Source organism: Rhynchophorus ferrugineus, unplaced genomic scaffold (assembly GCF_030347505.1).
Source record: "Rhynchophorus ferrugineus isolate W39M unplaced genomic scaffold, kcgeb_rfMv2 rfM2, whole genome shotgun sequence".
NCBI classification, from domain to species: Eukaryota; Metazoa; Arthropoda; class Insecta; order Coleoptera; family Curculionidae; genus Rhynchophorus; species Rhynchophorus ferrugineus.
In genome coordinates this window covers 16,350,120-16,377,882 of record NW_027472581.1, presented here as the reverse complement: position 1 = coordinate 16,377,882, position 27,763 = coordinate 16,350,120, and the positions used below count along the sequence as shown (strand labels likewise).

The 27,763-nt window shown below is 33.1% G+C and overlaps 1 protein-coding gene and 1 long non-coding RNA gene across 2 annotated transcripts in view; one reads left to right on the top strand and one right to left on the bottom strand.

Annotated features, from left to right (window-relative positions):
• LOC143189965 (C3 and PZP-like alpha-2-macroglobulin domain-containing protein 8) overlaps positions 1 to 27,763 on the bottom strand; it is a 468,650-nt gene that overhangs the window by 299,975 nt on the left and 140,912 nt on the right. The window contains exon 2 of the mRNA XM_076393989.1: positions 8,699 to 8,886. Coding sequence (XP_076250104.1) covers positions 8,699 to 8,886 — 188 coding nt within the window. The remainder of the gene's footprint in view (positions 1 to 8,698; positions 8,887 to 27,763) is intronic.
• Positions 24,014 to 24,642, top strand: LOC143191730 (uncharacterized). The gene is made up of 3 exons (XR_013004605.1): positions 24,014 to 24,178; positions 24,242 to 24,397; positions 24,456 to 24,642. It is a non-coding gene; the product is annotated as an uncharacterized LOC143191730 (long non-coding RNA).

Genomic DNA, 27,763 nt, shown 5'->3' with positions numbered 1-27,763 from the left:
TTTGTTTCATTATTCTATTTGAACTAGAATTTTGTTGTGGGTTAGAACCAAACTGAACTAAAATTCAAAGTTGATGCCGCAATATTGTGATGTTTTGACGTCACAAATTTAGATGACATATCTACAAAATAACTTTGAATAGACTATATAATTTGTTAACGGTACTGCCATAATAATTATAGGTATTTTATTCATCCCTTTTATATTGTCAAAAGTAAAAAAAAAACAGAAACTTTTCGTAAAATTAAAGGTTGTTGTCACTTAGCCTTTGGTATTATTGTATAGATGAAAAACCGTGATCATTTGTTATAACCAATTTAAAAAGTAAACCGAACCGAATAAAACTCGAAGACAAGTAAGGAAGGCAAAGAAATCCATCACCGACCGGCCGGTCCATACATCATCGGTCGTGTTTGTTACTGTTTCCGAACCCTCTAATTCCGCGTCCGGTTCTTCATTATTCCCGCACTGTTACAATTAGGAACTCTTTATACCGGCCCAGATTAATGGACCACCGGCACCGGGGCAGCCTTAACTCTCACCCCCATTCCGCCCCTCATCTTCCCCCATTCCCCCGGCATTACTTTGCCGAAAAGAAAACGCGATATGGTACCGAAAAGAACGTGAGTGGATAATAAGTTAGTCGTTGATTTATTTTCGTCTAAATTGGTTTCTTATCGATCTCGGAAAGGGGGCCGGACGAGAAGTAGCAGAAGGCGAATCTGGCGAGAAACGGAACAGGCGAAGAAAGTCGTGAAAAAGACGTGGGGATGGCCGAGGAAGCGGGGGAGGGGGGTATCGGAACGAGCGAGAGAGAGATCGTAATTAGAAAAGTAATGTTTTACCTTTTCGTTTTAATTGCAGTTTTGCCAGTTGATTTAGGGCTATTGTTAAATACGAACAGATGGTATAATGAGATATTTTAGATGAAGACGAATGGATTTGTTTAAAATGGGAGACTGAAAAGTTGAGAACGCTCAATAAATTTATGTAATTTCGAGCAAATGAAAAGCGATAAAACATCTGCCGAGGGAAAGGGGTGAGTTGTAAAGAGGCTTTTGAATTCGGGCTGAACTAGTAATCGGCACAATAATGGGTTCGTAAAGTTAGTCGGTGCAAAAATATGAAAATCCTTGGTAGATTGGATGGGTCTTGAATTCTAAATTAAATTTCAATTATCCCATTGTTTGTTTTGTTATTAGCATTATGTTATTAGTTTATTGTGTGTAGAGGTTAATATGATCTTATGAACATTAATTGTTTCTGTCCGTTACAGTGGCCAATTTTGATTTGGTTATCTTTAATAGTTAAAGTTGTTTCAAATACCTTAATCTTCATTTTCATATTGTATTAAAAAATGTGATGGAATATTATTACTAATTCTTTTATTTTAGTGTTAATGGTAAGTATATATGCTTTAGAGAAATACTTTCATGATCATTTGTTTCCTTTTTTTTAGAACAACCACCTTTTGAAAGCCAGTAGTAATTTGACATAATGTGACGTTCTGATGTTCCTCTTAAGGAAGACTGTTCTTCTGGTTTCTCATTATAATTTCCCATATTCTTAGAATGTATAACCTGGTGACTTTGGAAAAAGTATAACCTTGTATTTTCTCCACACATTTTGACACATTTTTTGCATAATATTGAAATAATAATAATTTGAAACAAGTATTGTCGACAGGTTAAAACTTCGGTTTGTATGAATTTGATCGTAAACATTGAAGAAGAAATTGACAAACGGTGGAATCGTGAGCAAGATTTTGATATACTGGAAATAAATAGCTTAGTTATTTATTTGAGTAGTGATTTTGAAAGTGACAGCGATTGAATAAAACTTCATTAATGTTGCTTTATGATTCAATGCTGAACATTACCAAGAGAGTAATATACTTTAACTGTAGGAAATTGTGTTATGGAGTGTGAGAGGTTTCTGTATATGTGTGTTATAGTTCAGAATATACATAAACATTTGGTTAAACTATTTGCGATATGGCAGATGCATTAAGTAGCATACAGTGATTAAATGTAGTTTTACCAAGAAAGATCTTTACAGGTAATAACAGAACAAACTAGGGAGAAATACAGTAATATCAAAATAACATTACAAGGAAATATTGCATCGAAGAAAACAAGAACTAAGCGTAAAAGGTAAATATGTTCTCTAATGAATAAATTCATTACTCAGATAAACAATTGTTAATTAGGTGGAATAGGTCTTTGGGGATCTACCTGTACTAGTGTGGAAAAATGTTGGATGTAAATATAATAAAACAATTCTAACCTATAAATTATTACGACTGTATAATTACATGTAGTTTTAAGTTCTTCGATAATATTAAATGTACCATAATGTTAAAATAATTTATGTTCGATATTATTTTTGTTTGGTTATTTTATTTAAATTAGAATTTTATTATAGTATAATAAGTCAAAATGTAATAAAGTTCAGAGTTGATTTGGCAACATTGTGAGATCACGTGGGATCACTGCTGTTCTGAATGGACTGTATTTGCTAAAGATATTGCCCTAATAACTGTAGGTATTTTATTTCATTCCTTTTTTATCGTTAAAAGTTAAATGAAACTGAAACTTTTCTTGAAGGTTATTTCGTAAAATTAAAGGTCATTGTTACTCAGCTTTTGGTGTTATTGGATAGATGAAAAACCGTGATCATTTATTATATCATATATAAATTACCTAAATTTATGTAATTTTGAGCAAATGAAAAGCAAAAAAAATCTAAATAAATTTAAAATATTAAAGGAACTAAAATATTAAAGGAACTTCCAAGAAAAGTCCTAATTAAGATCATCAATGGAACTGTGAAAGGTGGCTGAAGTAATTATTATTCCAAAACCAGGAAAGCAACCTCATGGAACAACGTCATAACGGCTAGAATCGCCAATGTTCCAACAATGTTCAAATGATTTCTTCTCCTAGAAAGAAAAAACCAATCATTGAGGAAGAGCATCTTATTCAACGTCCCACAATTAATCAGCTTCACAGAATCACCAATGTCATAGAAGTCAGTAGAAGAAAATTAATTTTGTTCTGCAATATGTTTAGATGTCGACCAACCTTTCGATAAAGTTTGGCATGAAGGTTTGAAGCATAAAATTAAAATTCTTTTCCATGACCAATATACAAGAATTTTAAAGTCATTTATAACTGACCGATACTTCAAAACCAAATAAGAAGATATATATTCTAACTTGTGGAAAATATATGTATTAGGGCCAGTGCTTTATCTACTGTACATTCGTGAAATATATTCACACATTGGAGAATAATACTGCATCAACTGAAAAGTTACAAACAGCTATTGCCTAAACGCTGCAAAATAAAAAAGACAAGAACGCAGTAGTCCCGTATGGAAATAAATTCAAATATCTTAGATTTATAGGCATGATCCTTGATGTTAAAGGCATGTTCCATCGTACAATCCACATATTAAGAAAAACATTGAAAAACTCAAGCTACAAAAAATATATTGATAATTGGGTAGATATTCAGCTTTGTTCGTGTACAACAAGATTTTGCTTTACCAACAAATCTTGAAACCAGAGTGAACTCATGGTGTTTAAGTCTAGAAGTGAAGCGGCCAAAGCAATATAAACACCATAGAAAGATTCCAAAACAAGGTACTGCCAGGTTTTGTTGATGCTCCATGGATTCATAATGACAATCTGCATAATGATCTGAAGGTAGAATCTGTCGATAACATTATCAAGGCACATACATTGAGGTTATCTAGCTCCTGGATAATTATGGCATAGTCAGAAGATAAGAAAATGTAACTGTTGGATCTAGTTCAGTGAAGTAACATAGATGTTAATCCCAAAGGGTATATCGTGGAATAAGTACCTTGTAATTTTAGAACTGTAGCAAATTAGGATAAAAATAATTAGCTTATTAACTTATTTTATTTTGTTTTTATTTTGTATACTCCTTCTATTATCCTTCTATTTTTTATATATTTATTTATTTATATTTATAGGTATTTTAAAGTCTCCTTTTCCCAACGAAAGTTTATCTGGACTGGACCTGAACCTACTATTTAACGTGGGATTGTTTGTCATGGGATTTTCCACTATTGCCTACGAAGACATTTATAATTAAAATCTAATACATAAAGTATGGTGGCGCAGTGGTAAAGGTGATGGAACGATCCTCCTACTGTTGCGAAAGCGGCGGGTTCGAATCCTGCTGGGACATGGTCGTAAAGTACATCCATGCCTCAGCAGGATTCCAACTCGCTACTATCGCAACAGTAGGAGGACCGTCCTGTCGCCTTGATCCTGCGCCAGCCATTTCAGTTTTCTTTCTCTGTATTCTCTAAATATCGTAGTAAAAAAATATTAAAATTATTATTTGCTTTTTGATTTCACTTCAAAAAGACACTTAAAAAGTATTCCTCTAAGCTCAAACATCCCTTTAGGTCCTCTGCAAAAATGTTGATAGAAAAATTCTCTACTCATCTTATATGTACTCGCTGAAATACCTTGAGACAGAAAATTAAGTTCTTGATTTTACTAGCTTCTTAAATATGTAAAACATTTTTCCTGATTCTGGTTAAAATATTAATCAAACCGTCGCCATAAACTCCATCCAAGGAGACAAAACAAACTCCAAATAACAACCACAACAGTTTCCCCGGTCGCAAGAAAAAAACGGTATAATGGAGGAACGCGGGAATATTAGCATGCGAGCTATTACGACATCAACGTTTCGGATCATATTTTCCCCACCATCTAGCCAAAATTAACTCTAATAATATCGTTATCGTTATTTATTGTCCCTTATTTGAATAATTATTCCATGGGTTAATAATTTCGCCGTTATGGGACGCGACGCGTCCGCATAAATTTGAATTGGTTCGGGATAGGCCGGGGTCCTTCGGGATCGCGTGTTCTGGACCCGCCGGGGATTCGTCACAATTGCTGTGTACCGGGCGAAATGAGCGGCAACGACAGGGCGTCGGGGAGGGGCGGAGGCGAACGGGGTTGTTCGTTTTATTTGTAGATGAACTTAGAGCGATGGAACCTCAATTACGTCGCGGTTGTTTTAAGGGGCGGTGGGTGACGGCGGGGTGCTCGGCTCGTTTTATACTGCCGTCGGGCGCTGGGAGACGATTTGATTTTGTTTAAATTAACGCCCTTTTGAACAGTTTCGAGTCAGAGGAAAACGGTGTTTTTCTTTCGCGGAGATTGAAAAATCGTATGACAAGTAAGGATTTAACGGGACGGCTGAAAAATCCTCGCTCAAATTATTATTTTAGTAATTTGAGGGGGTATTATGGCTAAATTTTTTGAAACCCTTGTCTGGATTGGTTGGCGCAATGGTCATGAAAATAGGACAATTCCCCTATTCTTGCGAGAGTCGTGGGCTTGAATCCTGTTGGGGCGTGGATAAAATTTAATTTTGTGATTGTAATTGTAAATGTTTTAAAGGTAATAGTGGAAAATCCAACAAGGAAAACCATCTCAGTGTCTCCAGTAACTAGGCTGGGTAAGACAGGATGTCTTCTGGGATGGTCTATAAGTTGGTAGAATGTCGACTGTGTTGGTATTAGAGCTAGTCTAGATAAACCCTAGTAAAATGGAGAGTCTAAAATATAACAAAAAAAAAAGGAAAAATCGATTTTTTTCATATTTTCAAAGGTTAAACCCTTAAGAATATGTTTCAGAATTTGAATAATTTTCGCAGATATAACCAATTTACTGACCTTGCATTAAAACCACATCATCTAAATATGAAGCTTTGACAGGATAAGTTTTGTTAAACCGGTTTTGTTTGAAATTTGGCGTGAGTCTTGTCTATATATTCTTCTATCGTATTAAACCTATCCATTTCACTGTATACGACATCAGTAGATGGAATCTGGTATAATGGCCTTGGATACATACTAAAAAAACGCTTCCACATAGATATTTCCATATACTAGGGGTGTTACCTACCGAAAAAAATATCGATATTTCGATATATCGATATATCGGAGAAAAGAAATTTTGAGAAAAAATAAAAATTGTGAAATATTAGCCTAAAGAAATCTATATTTCTTCAAAATATTTTAGTGATAATAAAGTCGATCTTAAAAATTCAGTAACAAAATTCACCACACATTTAAAATTAGGTATAAATTTTAACTGTTTATTAAAAGTTATATATTTTGGAAAAATATCGAAATATATCGGCCAAAAATATTTACAATGTTTTCAGGAAATATCGATATATCGCCTCTTCCTACCTCAACTTGTATGAGCTTCATGGTCAATTGCAACGATGAATATTGTGCCATGTACAAGTTGCGAAATACGTAAATTTTTGTACCTGATACACACTGCGGACCTTTCATCTAGTAAGGTCACAGCGACTGCGACCTGCGCTGACGACACTGCCGTCCTCTCAGTACTTTCTGACTTGAAATCTATTTCGTTCCAACTTCAATAGCATCGAAATTAAATCGAGAAATAGTTTAACCAATGGAGAATAAAGGTTACTTACACTCTACCCGTAAACAATTTGACAGCAATAACAGGTCGCCATTTTCATTTAATTAACGAGAGCAAAATATTTGTATAAATCGTCAAATCAATCTGAACATACAATAATCAAACAGTGGACAGAGTAAGCAATGGCAATTTAGAAATAGTGGAGACATTCCAAAGCAAAGCTTTAAAAATCATGTCCAACCAATATATGTTTCAGGATCCCGGTGTAAGGTAGTAAATAATACAATATGGCATAAAGTACCAAAGGCGATTTCCGTATCATACAAACGAGCTGGCATTAGAACTGAATGAAATAGTACGATAATAGCACGTTAGTCCCAAGAAAGACGACATTCTCATTCTCTTGGTAGTACAAACCAATTTATTAACTGTAAAATATGAGATCAATAATAGACATAAAATTGTAGCGCGTAAAAATGCAAGCGTTAAAATGGGGAAATACTGGTTAGGAAACGGTAAGTGACGTCAATGTTCTGTAGGGTTCCTACATTTTTATAAATCATCAAATCGATCTGAACATACAATAATCAAACAGGGGACAGAGTAAGCAATGGCAATTTAGAAATAGTGGAGACATTCCAAAGCAAAGCTTTAAAAAGCGTGTCCAACCAATATCGATAGCATGTTTTTCAAAGCATGTCCAACCAATATATGTTTCTGGATCTCGATGTAAGATAGTAAATAATACAATATAGCATAAAGTACCAGAGGCGATTTCCGTATCATACAAACGAGCTGGCATTAGAGCTGAATGAAATAGGACGATAATAGCACGTTAGTCTCAAGAAAGACGACATTCCCATTCTCTTGCTGGTACAAAACCAATTTATTAACTGTAAAATATAAGATCAATAATATATATAAAATTGTAGCGCCCAAAAAATGCAAGCCTTAAAATGGAGAAATACTGGTTAGGAAACGGTAAGTGACGTCAATGCTTTGTAGGGTTCCTACATTTGTATAAATTGTCAAATCGATCTGAACATACAATAATCAAACAGGGGACAGAGTAAGCAATGGCAATTTAGAAATAGTGGAGACATTCCAAAGCAAAGCTTTAAAAAGCATATCCAACTAATATAAATAGCATGTTTTTCAAAGCATGTCCAACCAATATATGTTTCTGGATCTCGGTGTAAGACAGTCAATAATACAATATAGCATAAAGTACCAGAGGCGATTTCCGTATCATACAAACGAGCTGGCATTACATCTGAATGAAATAGGAGGATAATAGCACGTTAGTCTAAGGAAAGACGACATTCCCTTTCTCTTGGTAGTACAAAACCAATTTATTAACTGTAAAATACAAGATCAATAATGCATATAAAATTGCAGCGCGTAAAAAATGTAAGCGTTAAAATGGGGAAATACTGGTTAGGAAACGGTAAGTGACGTCAATGTTTTGTAGGGTTCCTACATTTGTATAAATCGTCAAATCAATCTGAACATACAATAATCAAACAGGGGACAGAGTAAGCAATGACAATTTAGAAATAGTGGAGACATTCCAAAGCAAAGCTTTAAAAATCATGTCCAACCAATATAGATAGCATGTTTTTCAAAGCATGCCCAACCAACATATGTTTCAGGATTCCGGTGTAAGATAGTAAATAATACAATATAGCATAAAGTACCAGAGGCGATTTCCGTATCATACAAAGGAGCTGGCATTAGAGCTGAATGAAATAGGAGGATAATAGCACGTTAGTCTCAAGAAATACGACATTCCCATTCTCTTGGTAGTACAAAAGCAATTTATTAACTGTAAAATATAAGATCAATAATACATATAAAATTGTAGCGCGTAAAAAATGCAAGCGTTAAAATGGGGAAATACTGGTTAGGAAATGGTAAGTGACATCAATGTTTTGTAGGGTTCCAACATGGTGTATTATTTGGCATGGCGAATTTTCAAGTGTTGGTGTTTTTATTTCTGGTAACACCTTAGTAATCCCAGTTTAATTTTAAATTAAATGTATTTTTCTATGATATATTATAAATCAATATATTTGTGATACAGTTATCTAGCCTATTAGAGAATTACAAAATATATATTGAAGTAATTTCAAGTTGCAGGTATACTTTACCTTAGGTTAAAATAATTTAACGCGATATAATACGACTACGATATTAATAAAGTATTAAACATACTGAAATATGAAGACCTAAACTTCTTACCGGTAATTTCTTCGGTGACTTCCACCAGGGGAGGGTTGGAATTGTCGTAATTTCCCTGGGAGCTACCAAGCAGCAGTCTAAGGGTGACGTTCAAGGGCTGCCTTGGGACCGAAGGATTGTTGAAAGTTACGAACACAGCTGTTGTTTTTCCAGGGACAGCCAATTCGGGCGCCACCACACTGAAGCCGCTGCAAATAAATTTATTATTACTTTGGTATAGTAGGCCCAAAACACTTAATCCATTAAAAAGTACTTAATAGCCGAAATTTACTTCGTACTTATTCGCACGAAAGATAACATCTTTATGAGAAAATTCCTTAATATTATCATCAGTTTTTAAGCCCAGTTAAGATATAATTTAACAAAATAAAGCTAATTTATATACAAGCAACATAGTGGTTATATAATTTGTGATATTATCGCCGTATATTTCCTTTTATTATGAATACTAAAATATTTTATGTGTTGGTGCATTAGTTATATTCGCAAGATGTTATCAAATTAAATCTAGCCGACATGGTTGGCGCAGTGGTAAAGGCGACAGGATGGTCCACCTACTGTTGCGGGTTCGAATTCTACTGGGGCATGGTCGTAAATTTATGTTTGTGAAATTGAATTGAAATTCCTTGGCAAGAAAATAATCCCAGTAACGCCAGTAACCAGGCTGGGTAAGATCGGATGTTTTCAGGGATGATTTCTAAGATAGTCACATCGGCAGTCGGTAGGCTTAGTACCGAGGATCGTGGTTCGGGGCCCACGTTAAATAGTAGGTCCAGTACCGACAATTGTGTTCAATTATGTGTTTTTAATCTAAATATAGCGACTATTCTGAAAATATATTATATGGATTAAAATAAAAGATGTTTTGTAATAGATGAAAGCCTTGTCGATACGAGTGATGTTTTGTATCGCTATTCAACAAATTGGATCTTCTATCCTTAAAATAAAATAGAAAAATAGTGTTTCAAACACTTTTAACATTTCATAAGTGGTACTGGTAACATTTCGGGAGATAATTAGGCCGTTGCTTTTTAAATTCATTCAACTAACCGGAATAAAGTTAATTATAACGAAAAGAAGAAAAGGTGGCGTTTTATTGGTAATCGTTTCTCAATTACACGAATTACTCAATTGTTTCTTGGTGTAGTGAAGTGGAGTTCGCTAAAAAGTATCGTAGCTGAAACTGTAACGTCACAAAAAGGTGGGTTGAAGGTGTTTAAAGATTCCTCTATATAAACTGTTACAAGTAATAAACATTCATGTTTTGAATGCACACTCTAATCCGTATAATTTCGACACAAGCATCACAGTGCAAGGTGAACATCCACCAAAGGCGTATTGCGGTAATTCAGTTTCTCATCCGTGAACTGTTACGGAATATGGAGTGGCCTAAAATTCGTTTAGCCAAATTGACGGACTAAGGTAGAGGCAATAATCAGAAATAATTTTACTAGAACGATAACCTCTCCAGACCTAACCGGACAATGACCACATCCATCCCTGTGGTTATTTCTTTGGAAAGGAGATGTTACATCGTGACTCTGTTACGCCAGGGGCTACGGATTGAGGATACATTACTCGACAAATATTTCCGGTGTGGCCGCATGGGCAATCTCCTGCATAGAATAAACTATAGAAACGTATAAACTATATTGTCTTCCTTTTCTAATGGCGGTTCATTCTTTTGGAGTCGATCGATACAATCGATCAAGTCAAAATAACAAAAAAATTTAAAATATTTAGATTTTCTGTTATAAATAATTCTAGAGTAATAACAATTAAATCGTTGTGTTATTATTGGTGGTCTAATATATATTGGTTTTAAAATACGGAAGAACAAGGGTAAGTGCATAATATAAGGTTAAATTTTTAAAAGTTATAAAATCCAAAGGTCATCAATTTTGTTTAGAGTGGGAATGTTAGCTGCCAAATTTATAACACATCATTTTCAACGAATTCAGCATATGACAAAATTTAATGATAACAACAACAGAGAAGAAAATGATTCTTGTTGTTTTGGAAATAGTTAAGTCATTAATGAGGTCTGTCCACCAAGAATAGTAGAAAAATTATAGCGACTGGTAATAATTAGAAACTTATTTTAAACATAATGTATTTTAGTAATGATTTAAGATATAGCTAGAATTTGTTGAGAGTGATAGTCGAAGAATGTGAAATTTAGAGAATCAGAGGACAAAAAATTAGATAGCAATTTGCAAAGAAGTAATGACAATGTACAGTGATACTATGAAATAATTAACAAAATATAAAACTATCAACGACACCCTAACGATCTAATGAGAAGGAAAATACAATACATTATTATATAGGGATATAGGTAAATAAATTATTGTTTTGCAAAACTAATGATGTACTAACTGAGATTTACTTCAGCTTAAAGGTACGATCATCCATTCGTTTTAGGTTATTAAATATGCAGTATGTTAATCGAAAGCTCGAAATAGTTAATTCATTAATGGATCAAGAATAGTAGCGATCATATTTCGAAATATTTAGGAGAATTTCACTGCTTTCATATATAGTGGTGGCTTTTTCGTTTGGTTTTAAGTATATTGGTTGTTTTGTCTTTTTTGTGGTAATTTATAAGGTAAGTGGTTTATTTATAAGGTTCTTGGAGTTCTTGTTAATTATTTAAATATGTAAATTAAATTAAATATGGTGTTTTTATAAAAATAGAAAGGCATATAGAAATGATTTTTATTATTTCATTTCATTCAATAATTGTTTAAATAAAATGTGTTATTTAAAAAAAATTCAATGTTTATTTCCCTCCTTATATCCCTTATATTCTCTATTTATCAAACTTGTGTATATTTATTTATAAAATATCATAAAATAGAAGAGCTGGACATATATTAATTATATTTTATATTATTTCGTTTTATTCTATCCTTTTTTTAATAAACTGTGATATTTCCAATGTATATACTGTATGTATGCATGCGCCAAATCTGGATATAGTTGTGAGTAACGTATCCTTACGGACTACACTGCGTATTTAACTATTTGTGTTAAGATTGTCTAAAAATAGACATTGTCGAGATAGATTTAATGAATAAAAACCCTTTGTCGCCTTTACTTTTCGTAAAAGAAGGTAGTGTTTTGGAACAATTAATAGTTGTTGTGTTTTATACCCTTTTCACATTTCATAACTGACCCGTTTATATATGCCCTTGAATTTATTTGCTTCAAAATCAGTTATATTTGTTACAGTCCAGTAAACGAGAATCAGGAGTATTTAGAATATTTTTTTTTGGAGTGATTGGCGATTCAACATCAAGTTTTCTTGATTCCTGAGATTTTTTTAAAAACTCTTTCGGTTAGATATCAGAAACCGAGATTTCACGATTTCTGTTAAATACCAAAATAAATATGGGTACATTGAAAAAATATTTCCATCGAAACTGAAAAAGCGCTTCCCATCTATTTTCACATATTCCTATTGTTTATTGTTTTCAATATAATAACAGTAAAATAATCGAAAATAATCTCATTTATATATTTCATTTATAAACTTATTTAAATTTCAATAACCACCTACAAAATTACTTTAATCAAAAACAAATTTGATTTAAAACTCACAATTGTATCTGTCGGGCTGTCACAATCGATTATTCCGTTCCATTGTTTTTGTTTAGGAAACGCAATTATCAAGAACGCTTTTAGACAAATCTCGAACGGATCGACAACGAAAAACAAAAGAACAAACGCGCGTCTAAACAAAGCCATCATTGATCGGTTCGAAATATTGTTTTTTAGCCTATAATGTGAAACAGTCGACGATCATGTTCACGCATGGTCCACTAAAATAGAGGACATAGCGCTCAACCGATAAACTGCAGTTTATAAATTTGGTCAGTTTTGTTTGTTACTCGATTTATGACATGGAGGGTAATTTTTTGGGGTAATCACATTATAATCCCTTGGTATTATTTTAAACCAAGAAATTATATTTATTATTTATTTACTTTAATTTTAAATTGTGTATAATAGTTATTTACTAATAATATAGTAAAATTATTATTACTACTCTTGGAAACTATCGACTGAAATCTGCAGAAACAGCCGATAGTCGCAAAACAATCCAAACAGTCGATAGTAAAAAAACTAGCAACTGAAAATAATAATTACTATATCAGTCAAATGCGCATTTTTGCTATTTTTATTCGTATATATATGAATTCCTTCCTGTGTTAACTAGAGTGAGGGGGATGGACGGAGATAATTATTTGAATTTCTATACTTTTTTCTATATTGTATAGGTCAATTAATTGTAAATAACTTTAAATCTACAAGTGCCAGTCTGAAAATAGGATTAGAATTCTAATCCCAAATATGTTTAATCGTGTTTTAATATTTAGAAATTAACAATGACATAATATAATTAATTTATTGGTTTACTTCTATTTAATTCCAAGAATTTAATTTTCCAACATTCTTTGGAAATGAAGAGGTGAGACGAAAGTCTCGCTAACATTTTGATTGCGCGCCATTTTGGTTATGTGACGTTTAGTTTAGTTTGTTTTTAACCATTTTATTGTGTAGACTTCAAAATTTTATTGTGGATAAATATACGCAACAAGAACGAGCCGAAATAGTGACAATAGTTATTGAACATAATGATTACAATATTGCCATTCAGCGAAAATTGCGTAAAAAAGTTTATGAATCAAAAAAGTCAGTTTATAAGTATATATAGTCAAGAAACTGAAGAAATTCAGCCTCGGGTGTTGCAGGATGTCATGAAAAATGCCTTAAAAAGAGCCGAAAATTGCGTAGTGAATCGCGGTCATCATTTAGCCAAAATAGTTTTTCAAATGTAACAAAAAAAATGTAAAGGACAAATAAATGTTTATGTAAACCAAACTTACTTATCCTTTTTTTGAGCAGAGTTATAGGCAATCAAAATGGTAGCGGGACTTTTGCCACGTTGTAGGTAATTGTCGAATTCTATTATTTTTAAAAGAACATTTTCATTTTGAATGTTGCACATTATTTTTATATTTTATATATTTAATTTGATTGTAAAAGTGAGTGAAACATGACCCTCAAATATTTGTATCGTATTTTCTCAATCAATTATTTAACTATCGAACCCTTTTATAATAAATAACAATCAAAAGGCTTGAACAAATGAACGAGAGTCAAAATTATTTTACTATTTATCAGTCACATTATTAAACAATATTGAAGGTAATGCTCTTAAATGCTGTTATAATAATGCTGTGTACAGGCCGGGTCAACAAAGGACAACGATGAGATTCGGCGTTGGATACCGAACTTTCGGTGGCCTTCGATGAAATGTACATATAGCATTTATTGTTAGTTGGGCGTGAGTTCGAATTTTTCACTCATTAATTACTTTTTTCATTCATTCATTATTTTCTTTTAATGTTACCAACACTCTACAGATTGCAAGCGAATACCAACAAACCTTCAGTGGTCGTCGTCGAACCGTGCAAATAGAACTAGAAATATCCCAACAAACCCATTCGTTATCTCTCGATGGCCCGGTTTTTACGCAGCATAATGTATATTGTAATTTACATTGTTCCATAATGTTTAAATAAAACATAAAACCATATGTTTACATGTAGCATAAAATCGGTACATTATTTTGGAGGTCGCGGTTAGAAGAGTAAAACCAAAACGTTAAAAACTAATTGAATGAACTAGCCATGACTGAAACTAACCTGAGGGCAGGTGGCGACTGAAACAATCAATGACAAAAAGTAATCAATTACTAAACAATGTAATTAATAAATAAGAGGTCAATTGAAAAGTCCCCGGCCTATCATAGTAAAATATATTTTTTGGCAAAATTAGTTTTTTTATTCAACATAATTCCCTTCAAGGATGATACAATGACTATAGCGACCCTCCAACTTTTCGATGCCATTATTGTAGTATAATTTTTCCTTTGCTTCAAAATAAGCCTCAGTTTCGGCGATCACCTCTTCATTCGAGGAAAATTTCTTCCCAGCGAGCATTCTTTTGAGATCTGAGAATAGGAAATAGTCGCTGGGGGCCAAATCTGGAGAATACGGTGGATTAGGAAGCAATTAGAAGTTTAATTCATGGATTTTGTCATCGTTTTCACTGACTTGTGACACGGTGTACTGTCTTGGTGAAGCAGCACTTTCTTTTTCTTAAAATGCGGCCTGTTTAGCCGATTTCGTCCTTCAAAAGGTCCAATAATGCTATGTAATAGCCGCTGTTGATAGTTCTTTCATTCTTCAAGGAAGTCAACGAAAATTATTCCATGCGCATCCCAAAATACAGACGTTGTAACCTTGCCAGCCGACCGTTGCCTTTTCCCACTCTTTGGAGCGGTTTCATCGTGTGCAATCCACTCGATGGCTGCCGATTGGACTTCGGAGTGAAATGATGGAGCCATGTTTCATCCATTGTCACGTATCGACGCAAAAACTCGGGTTTATTACGCTTGATTATCTTCAAATATTGTTTCGAATCATCAACTCATCGTTGTTTTTGGTCAAAAGTGAGCTCGCGCGGCACCCACTTTGCACAGAGCAAACACAAATATTCGAGAATGATATGGTGTAAACATTCAATTGATATCTTTGGAGTGTCTGTTATTTCATTAAGTTTCAATTTACGGGCATTCAAAATCATTTTGTTGATTTTTGAAATGTTTTCGTCGGTAACAATCTCTTTTGGGAATCCACTGCGTTCACGGTGTTCGGTGCCCATTTCACCACGTCTAAACTTAGCATACCAATAGTCGATGGTTGATTTTCTTGGGGCAGTATCCGGAAACTCGGCATCAAGCCAAGTTTTGGCTTCAACTGTATTTTTTCGCTTCAAAAAGCAATATTTTATCAACACGCGAAATTCCTTTTTATCCTTTTTTTTTCGCAATAACAAAAGTTGCTTCACTCAAAATGATCTGACAGCTGTCAAATTTATACACGCATATTTTGAGGGTTAGGGCTAACTAAAAAACCTTTGGATTTAATTCTATTAGCGCCATCTATGTGTCAGGCCGGGGACTTTTCAAATGAGCTATTAGTCCTTTTCAGTTTATAGTTTCTAACGCTAATTGTTACTATGTATTTCAAAAGGTACCTAATAGTAAACCTCGTAGTAATCTATATGTTGTAAGCTATTTCTCTGGCATACTCCTAATCAATTTCGCTTGTTACTCATACACGTACGGCCTAAACGAAATCAGTACTTTCCCATTTGTACCATAATGCTGTTTGTATCAATGGTTTCTTACCCAATTTTGTGATTCATTTTTATGAATGGCCTCTCTATAGCCTATCATAGTTTAGATTGATGATAGACATATATATCATTAAAGTTAACAATGGTTGATTTTATTACCGCGCTCTTTAAAATCCTATTAATTTTGGAAGAGCTACAAAATTAGAGCCATTAAATACGATTCATTTGATTACTTTTACTGTTTGTGTGTACCTTTATCGATTTTGCTTGGATGATATTCTTTTCTATCAGAAAAATATTTAGTTGTCTTTGGTTACTCTCTTAATTTGCTTTACTTTGATGTAAACTGACTTTCGAATTTTTATTTATAAACCATCAAGTTCCGCAAATCTTGATCAAATTTAATTCTACTAACTACAGCCTCACAATTACACAAGCTACGTTCCTTCCAAATGCTCGTGAAAATGTCGAATTGGGAAGAAACGAGAATAAGTTCAAAGTTTTCATTTGCTGATTGAACCGTATCGCGAGCCTGCTCCAACCATAAGAATATGTTAAAGGTGATTTCGATAACTCAAATGTGATTTCAACTTTCAAGGTAGAAAAGTCGTGGTAGATCGAAAACATTTGAAGATGTGCTCTTGCAGAAGTTGTTGAATAGAGACCCAATACAAACTCAAAAACATAGGTCAGAAAATTGAAATATGAGCTTAGTCGCAATCTGTGAATAAACGCTAATTTATAAGCCCTTGGAAAAACCCAAAAAAAAGAAAGATGCGTACGACATAAATTAAAAGGCAATTTAAATTGAAAGAATATCAATAAATCGCCACTCAAATGGTGCAATGCTGGTGCTAATCACCCATTAGAAGCAGGATGATTTAGATCAAAGGAGAAACTCTTAGTTTGAAATGTCGTCCATAAATTGCTTGAGAAATGAGCAATATACAAAGAATCAAATTTAATACTTCGATCTTAAATTTTTTTAACTATTGAATATAAACAAAGTGTTTTCTTAGCAAAGAACTACCTACTAGAAGATAAACCGACACATCTAGTAAATTTATGGGAATTGTTATTCATTAAATTCAATCATTTTGCATTTATCATCGTTTTGATTTAATTAATGATAATATATCAAATCAAAAAAACCTTTACTGTAATTACGAACATTCGACTCAATTAACGGCAGTTTCAAATACTTCAAAACATTGACGTAAATGCGATATATCGGAGTTTATTTTGAATAGTATTTCATTCAGGGGATGCTCATTTCGAGGTGTTGAAATTCTCATTGAAAAGTCTTATGAAAACAAGCTCAAGAACTATAACATAATCAATAAAACTAGAGGCTTTTAAAGTACGAACTGACAAAGTTTTAATTAAGTGCGGAAATATCTAGACGCTTTTTCGATCCGGTGTACCATTCAAAACTGTATCGCTTTTTTATACCCTCTCGTTCAATTAAAGCGGTTACATCGAACCGATGCAGTCAGGGGGTAAACTCGATCGCAAAAAGCCGCATCTATTTGCTAAAAGCCCGACAACAAAACGATACCTGAACTAAATTGGACGTTGAAATTTCTCGGACGAAAAAAGAGGTTTCAGTCAGTTGGATTTTGATTCGGAATATTAGATTTAAGACTTAATGGAAATTTTATTATAGTATGTTCAAAGTAATCGTTTTTTAAAAATATATTTTGGAGTTTTCTTTTTGCTGGACCTATTATTTAATGTGGGCATCGAACCACCGACCTTGACATTAAGATGACTTTACTGGCACTGGTCAATGATCGACTTGGTGATCATACCAGAAGACATACGATCGTATCCAGCCAGATTACCGACGTTAAACAACCACAAACATAAATTTATTATGTTCCGGTAAGATTCGAACCCACGAATATATCGCAACGGTATAAGGACCGTCCTGTCGCCTATCACTGCACTAACCAAGACAGAGTAACAGGTCAATTGAAAAGTCCCCGGCCTGACATATAGATGGCGCTACTAGAATTAAGTCCATATGTTTTTTAGTGAGGCATAACCTTCAAAAGATGCGCGTATAATTTTGACAGCTGTCGGATCATTAGTTTGTGAATTATAGTATTTTGAGTGAAGCAACTTTTGTTGCAACGAAAAATGGATAAAAAGGAATTTCGCGTGTTGATGAAATATTATTTTTTGAAGTGAAAGGTTATAGTTGAAGAAAGATTAGAAAATCTTTGCTTGATACCCAGTTTCCGGACACTGCTCCAAGAAAATCAACCATCAAGGATTGGTATGTTAAGTTTAGACGTGGTGAAATGAGCACCGAAGACGGTGAACGCAGTGGACGCCCAAAAGAGGTTGTTACTGACGAAAACATTTCAAAAATCCACAAAATTACTTTGAATGACCGTAAATTGATATTGAATGAAATTGCAGACACTCTAAAAGTATCAACTAAACGTCTATAATAACGTCTAAACGTCTAAGTCACGAATATTGGGGTATGAGGAAGCTCTGTAGAAAGTGGGTGCCGCGCGAGCTCACTTTTGACCAAATCAACGACGAGTTTATGATTTGGAACAGTGTTTGAAGATGATCAAGCGTAATAAACCCGAGTTATTGAGTCAATATGTGACACTGGATGAAACATGATTCCATCATTTCACTCCTAAGTCCAATCGACAGTAATCCGACTGGAATGCACACGATGAACACGCTCCAATGCGTGGAAAACACAACCGTCGACTGGCAAGGTTATAGTGTCTGTATCTTAGGATGTGCATGGAATAATTTTCATTGATTACCTTGAAAAAGAATGACCATCAACAGCGACTATTACATAGCGTCATTGGACATCCATTTGAAGAAAAAAAAAGAGCTTAGGAGAATATGCAGTAGTTTATACAAATTGGATGTTTATACAATACAACCGTTAAAGCGAAACTGATTTATACGTCACATAATCAAAATGGAGCGCAATCGAAATGGTAGCGGGACTTTTGGCCCAAGATGGTGCACAATCAAAATGGTAGCATGTTGCCACACTCTATATTACTGTTAAAAGGTTTGAAAACACCCTATTTTTAGATAGCATATTTTAAAAATAAACTGCAATAAATAGGTAAATAATCATGCTAGTATTAGAAAATTATCTATATTATATTATATTATTATTATATTATATTATATTATCGTATTTTTTTGTTTGCATTTATAAAAAATGTTTTATATAAATGTTAATTAGTACATTTTGCAGTCTTTGGACAGTTTTCAATAGCTCTATGCACATAATTATGTTCTCATATGACATGCCAATCGTATGAATGAATTCTGAATTTAAAATTTATGATATTTGATTAATAAAATGTTATTGATTTGATTGATCATGTAGCAATATTATTATTATTATTAATATGCATATTAGTTTAACAACAAGAAAAAGACTAGTTAGAATTTACTGTCAGGAAAAGGAATTTGTAAGTTAACATACTCTACTTATCTGCATTTAACTCCATGCATAACTAAAAACTTTAAACCGAGACGTTTGGATTTCAACTGTCATAGAGTATATTAAGAGATTCCTAACAAGATATGAAGTGCTACCAAACTCTTAGATAACACTGAACTAGGGCCCAAACTCAAGAGAACCAAACCGTGTGATCTTTGTAGTTGTGTAGTGAAGTGCACTAAATGGTAGAAATATTAAAAAATGCTACTAATTAATTTTTATTTTATTAGATAATAAGAGCCAATGCCCCCCCCTCTGGGTAAGTGCCTAGTTTTAAGCCACTCTAGGGTACGTACTACTAATATTATATTAATTTACAAAATATTTATTTTTATTTCACTTAATGTATTCATTATACATTATACAACGGATTAAACTGATAAAGATTTCGTTATCATCAATTTGGTCTCGTCGATGAAAAATTTTTAAAAATAATTTTCCGATACATTATTTCACTATTCGATCTGGTGCAGTGTTCATAGCCGAATTGCTTTTTGAAGCATCACTCGTCCAATTATGTTCCTAATAGCACAACTGGTATAATGGAGCTTGATCAGAAAAAAAAATCGAGCGGGCACGTTGGAAGCCGAACGATGAAAAGCTGGCGGATGAACTGAAGTGTTCGAATAATTAGCATTGCATTTTTTGCGTCGTTTTTGTAATAGAGTAGGTCATGGGCCTATAATCATTTTCCAATAATACCTTTAAAACATTGTAATTTATAGTTTAAATGTTGGTAAGCTTCACATTTTATGTTAATATTATATTATGCCAATACAAAATGTGTATTATTTTGTATTTAAACATTATGGAATTTGGAATAGAACCGAAAGTTTATAGAGCGTAGAATATGTTATTTAAGCAATGACATTTTTTATAAGAATAATATAATTTATAAGAATGGGCTCTCCAAAAGTAATTTAATTTTTCCCACGTTATACATTTTGTAAAATAACATAAAGAAAGTATATTTTTTGATATACATTTCGGAACAAACGCTAGTGGGACGAGACGAGATCCCGGATATCAGATGTGGATGTATCAAACATGCAGAATTGGGAAATTCTTTTCATTTAGTAATTACGACAACTTTTATAGCCTTCTTCAATCGTATTAGTTACTGACAAAAGAGTGTCAAATGAATGGTTTGTTCAGGTTTGGGTATTATCACGATAATTTGTTCCTAAATCTTATGATGAACTTTTTTTAGCATCATCTTTGTTGGAAACAGCGTGGACTCTGCAACTATTTGTGAAACTTCCTTCTTCCTTCCAGGCTTTAATTAAGATCTTTTTCTTGCACAATTAATTCACTTTCTACCACTTATACATTTGAAGCTGACCACAAACGGAAAGTTTTTTCGACACTTTTTTTCACTGTTCATTTTTTAGTTATTAAGTTTTATATAAATGGCTCAAAAATATGTTATGGTTAAGGTTTAGTTCCATAGAGATATCGCCAGATAAAATATGTCGCTTAGTCTGTCTCAGTTTTCGTCGAATTTTTATTTTTAATCTAATTGGTCGCCTAAGGCGAAGTTCATTTTTAATAACGAATTAAGTTGCTAAGATAAAAATTTTAAAATGTTTTGCAATTTAAAATGTCTTCGGCCAATGAGTTTTATGAGAAACGTTTTGATGCATTTTAGTGTTAAGAAACACCTTTAAGCCTGTGATGTTGTTATTGGAGTTGTTATCACGATTTCTAATAATTGTTTAGCCTCCTTTAAAGTGTCTACTAGATTATTTGCTATTAAAAATGTTAGGAGTTAGAAGTAATGTTCTTCAATAATTCATTTCTTGAATATATGCCGGACAGTTTAGTTCGTAATCGTTCTTTGTCAAGTATGGGATAAAAGGAACATACGGAAGTTAGTTTATCCTCAGGAAATTTATCGCACTTTTCAAAGTATTCCAAAAATAAAAGTGATGCATCTACTAGGTGCTCTTTTAATAAGAGTGCGTTCAAAATTATCGATAGCGTCTCTTGTTCCAGTAGGTTCAATTTTTCTTTACTACAGTTAGTTACAATGGATATCCGCGTGGTGCATGATGGAAAAAAGTTAGCCAAAAATTGAAGATCGGATTATTTAATGTACGGGGAATAGAGGCTGCTGCACTACAGACTGTGTTGCTCGAGAATTGATCTATTTCATCCATTCACTCAATGAGATCGTTCTTATCTTTTTACAGAATATTAATAGTGCGTGTGTTACAGCTCTAACGCATTGCAAAGCTGTGGGGGATGCTTCTGTTAATATTTTTGTTCAACACTTCTACTCGTTGGAGAGAATTATTAAAAAAGTCAGAAATGTCTTGTACATTTCCAAAAAATACACATACTTGAATATTTGTGGAAGCAGCTTTAGACGTAATCAAATTTAATTGATGCACATAACAGTGCACATGACATGACATCAACTTCTGCATATTAGCCGCTCATCATCACTGTTCCATCATAGATTTGTGCGACCAATTTGATATGTGAAACTGAAATTAAAGGATGTATAATGCTTAAAATTATTTTTCTAAGTGTATCTGTATCACGTTTTTCAACAATTAACCATATCTAAAAATAAGTACTAGTTGAGATTTTGAAGCAGCATCAGTGGTTTCTTCAGCCATGATTGTCAAAAATGAAGAATTATTAATTTCCTCAATTATTTGTTGATTATTTATTAATTATTCAATCAAGTTTTTATTCAAGCAAACGTTGTAACAAATCGTTATGTAATTCTTTGAAGGTGCCTTTAAATATTCAAGTATTCTGCAGATGCACACTTAGAGTTGCATGTAGTTCAGCCGACAAAATTATAAGTCTCTCATAATATCCCCGAAGGACCAATTCAAACGCGCTATAAACTTTTCTGCAATTTATAATCTTTCTGGTCACTTGCCAGTCGGTAGGCTTAATGCCGAGGACCGTGGTTCGGAGCTCACGTAAAACAGTAGGTCCAGTCTAGAAAAACTCTCGTTGGTAAAAGGAGAGACTTCGATGACCTCCATTTCCGTCCAAGCTTTATCACCATCAAAAAGTTAGCAAGGAAAACAGCACAAAGCATTTTTGAAGCATTTTTTTAAACCAAAAATCCATTTATTTTTTAAATAAATGCCTCTCTAAAATTTACTGGTGTAACTTTTCCTTCTACTTGCACCAGATTTCTCAACAATAATATCTGGTAATGGTCTACCTTTTCCGTTTCAACTTTTCTTCCTAAGAACATTTAATTTTTTAACATTACATTAATTAAATTAAAACTTCATAGTCATAGTTATTAGCATTGTTACTGGCTGAAAGTTGCGTAAAATTCTGATACAGATAACCGATATCACATACGGCGCTGCACTAAATGCAGCGAAATGTCCACTTGAATATCGGCTTTTATTTTAAACCATTTGGACGGGTGCGGTTGTAGCGGAATGAAGCTCGAATGTTTGAAGGAGCTCGCAGAGCACAATCAGGTGGCTCAGATAAATAATAACGATAGCGATAGGTTATTATTCCAACCAGCTTATGAACGAGGCCGTCATTCAATCGTAGCTTATCGAAGGCTTGTGCTACATCTAGAATATAGCTGCATCTATCCAACAAAAGGTCATTGCATGTCCTTAAAATATATGACGTTGGCACCTCGCAATATAGCCGCATTAACTTATTTTAGATTACAACGTTTGTCAGTTTGTAACCTTTAATTATTTTCACTAATGTTCTGTAGAATTTAGAAAGGTTTGATAACCAGCCAAATTTTATAGGTTGATTTAGTTACATATTGGAACCTAACATACAACGTTCTATCTTTTTTTAATTAGAATAAAATTAGAAGGAAGATATTGTCTGATTTTAAAACGAATTTGCAATTTGCGATAGGCAATACATTCGACATCTTAACGTAGCATGAGTTCGCTGTTATTTTAAATAGACTATATATTGATATTGTTGCGACATTTCTATAACATCTGACTCTATACCGAGGCAATTTCCTCCGAATGGAGTTAACTGGCGAATTATATTTTCTGCTATTTTTGATGAAAAAAATAATCAAACTCTACCTAAATATGAAAACAAATGCATTTTTGTAAATCCTTTAATCCGATTTCATTAGATAAATACAACAATTTTATTATCCCAACTAATTTCCAGCATTTTATGACAGAATGTACAGCTGGATTAATATTTTACAGACAAATCTGCCATCATTATTAAAGTATGTACATATGACATGGCATCTCATACATACCAAAGGACTGTACTGATAACGATTCAATTAACTTCAATTTCATTTCATTTCCAGTTCAAAGGTAGATTGAATTTTTTAAACTCCCATCCGTCCAATTAAACTGGCCGGGCCCAACAGAGCCGACGCACTAAAAGAAAGTGCCACAAAAACGTCGAACACATACATCAAAGCGTCGAATAATCGAACGATAAAGACCGGACTGGAAGTAGCAATTCATCGGTTGGTTTTTCGCCGATCGTCCGCGTTCCTTTATCCGCCGTCGATATATCTGAGTAGGCCATGCGTGCGAGCGATCGACAATTATTCATTTACTTCGACGTTATTATGAATGGATATGTCATAGTCCGTTCATTATCGTGGAAGCCTTTGAACGTCTTTGTTCTATTGTTTTGTTTTCTGTTATTCGAGATGCGATTAATCGAGAGCGTGCTTTTTTTGATTCCGTTTGTTTAACAAACGGCGTTGGTTCATCAATTTCTATCGGTTTTTATTTGATTTCATTAGGATAAAAAACCAATCTAATTTTTTTACAGTTAGTATTAGCACTAAACGTTAAAATTATATAATTTTTTTCTTATCAGTGATATATTTGTAGATATGGTAAATGTATTAGGAAGAATTCAGGGATTAATTTTAACAAGAACGGTGTACACAGTACACAGGAAACAGAACAAATAAAATATACAGTGATATCAAGATGACTTAACAAGTAAATACACCATTAGAGGAAACAAGAACTAAACGTGAAACGGTAAGTTGCTTCCCAATGAAAGTAAAATACATTACTTTGATATATAATTGTTAATTAGGTGGATTAAGCCTACAGGGGGATACCACTACATAAAAAACGAGTCTAGAACTCTACCTCATAGGTGATATGTTAAAGAGTTAAATGTAAATATAATAAAACCATTCTAACTTACAAACTATTATACCTATGTTCTTAATTGTAGTTTTAAGTCATTCGATAATATTTGCATTAGATGTACTATAATGTTAAAATAAATTAAATATATTTGACAACATTTTTGTTAAATTATTTTATTTAGATTAGAATATTGTTGTATGTCAAATCCGATCTGAACTAAAACTCAAAGCTTATGCGGTAACATTGCGACGTTATGACATAATATATTTCGATGACGCATATACAAAAGAACTTTGAATAGACTATACTACAGGTCTGATTATTTACACCATTCAGTAGGAGGTGTTGCTCAGAAAATCAAGAGAATCGCCAGAAGACGTGAGGAAAGACTATTTTCATGTCAATAACGTAATCTCATGTCAATAACTAATAAAACTCTTAAATAACACCCAATCAGGACAGACTCAAAATATTCAAAACAATTGATCTCGTGTAGTGGACTGTAGTGCATTTAGTAGATAATAACAGTGTTCTTATAGATGTATCTCTTAGATATAAGATATTGTAAAGATACATTGTAGGTTAGTCGGTCACGACTGACAAAAATGAAATAAAACCATTTAAAAAAAATTGATAGTATAAAGAGTATGAAATGTGTAGAGTTTTAAAAAAATTGCACAAGAATTACAACACTGACATAATATTCAGATATTCAGATGCCTCTTTTTTGAAGCCACATTTTTCAATAAGTATTAATATTTTTGGACGTCGATATTAGTGGTTCATTAAGTACAATATAACAGGAAACTTTAAATACAATTATTGTAACATTTAATTACAGCGAACTTTTTCCCGGCAACTTTATGATATCGATAACTAATTTTTCGATTTTAATATCCGTCAGGATTATTCTCCCATTCCCGTTGTTCTCGTTCTTTTAATAACCAACCGCGAACCGTACTGAACAAGCCTTTATTCCGATTAATGCTAGGAAAATTGAAAATTTCCACTCTGTAATGGCCTGGATTAGAGATATGTTGGAGCAGATGGGTCAGAACGAATGGGATTTTTTCTCGTAAAACTAATATTATTTTTAACGAAAGTTGGTTTGGTTTTTAATCGAGTTATTATAGAAAATGATATTGTCTTTGAAAATGAGGGTGTAATCCATATATTATCTATAAATTTATCAGATTAGCCAAAATATAGCCTCCCTTTTTCTGGAATATGGGAGCAAAGGGTAGCGTGAAATTTGGTGTAATTAAAAGTTATAGGATTAGGAAGAATTTTTAGGCCTAAAATTTTACAAAAAGTCTTACAAATAAGTGAATTCCATATAGAACAGTGGTATCAGTTCGATGACACATAAAATATAAACAATTATTTTAAACTTTACTTTTTTGGAACCGACTTTGTAGAATCGATTTGGTGAAGGTGTTTGGGTATTTAAAACATTGGATTCAACTGAGTCGCCCTCTTTTTATATACTACCAATAACTCGGTTAAAGCCACAACACAGAATGAATCAAGACGACGGTCCACAAAATTTAGAGATTAAAATGGTAACTACTTTGCGTTAATTGTGAACAAGTTTAGCGTTCATTTGCAACAAGAGGGTGCGACTGACAATATAAGTAGCCTGAAATTTAAAATATTTTAATAATAATATCAATAATAGTTGTAATAATAGTAAAAATTAAAAGAAAAAATTAAAAATACAATAGTAATAGTATTTCAAAAGAGAATTCATAGCATTTTCTATGTTTAATGACAATATATTATACTAGTAATATTTTAAAACGTGCTAAACAATTGACAAAAAACAATGTATGCTTTCAAATATACAAAGTTTAATACAATATTGATTACGGAACATTTGTGGACTCTAATAGTATAATATACTCTAATATAGAGTGTAATCAATTAATTTTTAATTTTCAGAAATTCAGTTAATTTGATATCTGGTGAACAGAGAACTGCTGAGAAAAATTATTCTTTTTTAACGATTGATAGTAATTGATGTGGTTCTGGAGAAATATTATATCATTGTATTAGAGGCAATTGTAAAATTTATTAATATTTTCCTTTAAATTTTGTTAGTAGTAACCACTTAATCTATTCCAGATTTCATTAGTAAATACATTTCGTAATATGACAGTAACCAAATATTGCAGGTAATAAATACATTAATTTATGCATAAAGAGCTAAAATGATTATTGTAAAGAATATTAGTAATTATAAAATTACTTGTACAATTTTCCTCATTTGATGGTGAATTGTTACTCTTCATATGGGACACAAGACAAAGTAGAAAACAACGTTTTGTCTTTGGAAGATATTTTTTATATGTAAAAACTAATTTATAAACCGACATTTCTTGTCATATATATTAAGTGCTCGCACATATTTTGGCTCAAGCAATTCGTAAATATCAATGTGAAAAACTGTTATAAGACACTCTTTCACTGTTACAACAAGACATAACAGGTCAATTGAAAAGTCCCCGGCCTACCATAGTAAAACACATTTTTTTTGGCAAAATTAGTTTTTTTATTCAACATATTTCCCTTCAAGGGTGATACACTGATTATAGCGACCCTCCAACATTACTATACTATTTTTTAAGTACGATTTGTCCTTTGCTTCAAAATAGGTCTCACTTTCGGCGATTCCCTCATCATTCGACGAAAATTTCTTCCCAGCGAGCATTCTTTTCAGATCTGAGAACAGCAAATAGTCGCTGGGGCGCGGATCTGGAGAATACGGTGGATGAATGGATTATTGCTATCATTTTCACTGACTTGTAACATGGTGCATTGTCTTGGTGAAGCAGCACTTATTTTAAGTGCGGCCGTTTTTCGGCGATTTCGTCTTTCAAACGGTCCAATAACGCTATGTAATAGTTGCTGTTGATGGTCATTCTACTTTTAAGTTAGTCAATGAAAATTATTTCATGCGCATCCCAAAACCCAGATTCCATAAGAGTATTAGCCGACTGTTTCGTTTTCCCACGCTTCGGAGCGGGTTCATCGTGTATAGTCCACTCGGATGACTGTCGATTGGACATCGGAGTAAAATGATGGAGCCATGTTTCATCCGTTGTCACATATCGATGCAAAAACTCGAGTTTAATATGCTTCATCATTTTTAAACATTGCTCCGAATCATCAACTCATCGTTGTTTTTGGTAAAATTGAACTCGCGTGACACCCACTTAGCACAGAACTTTCTCATACACAAATATTCGT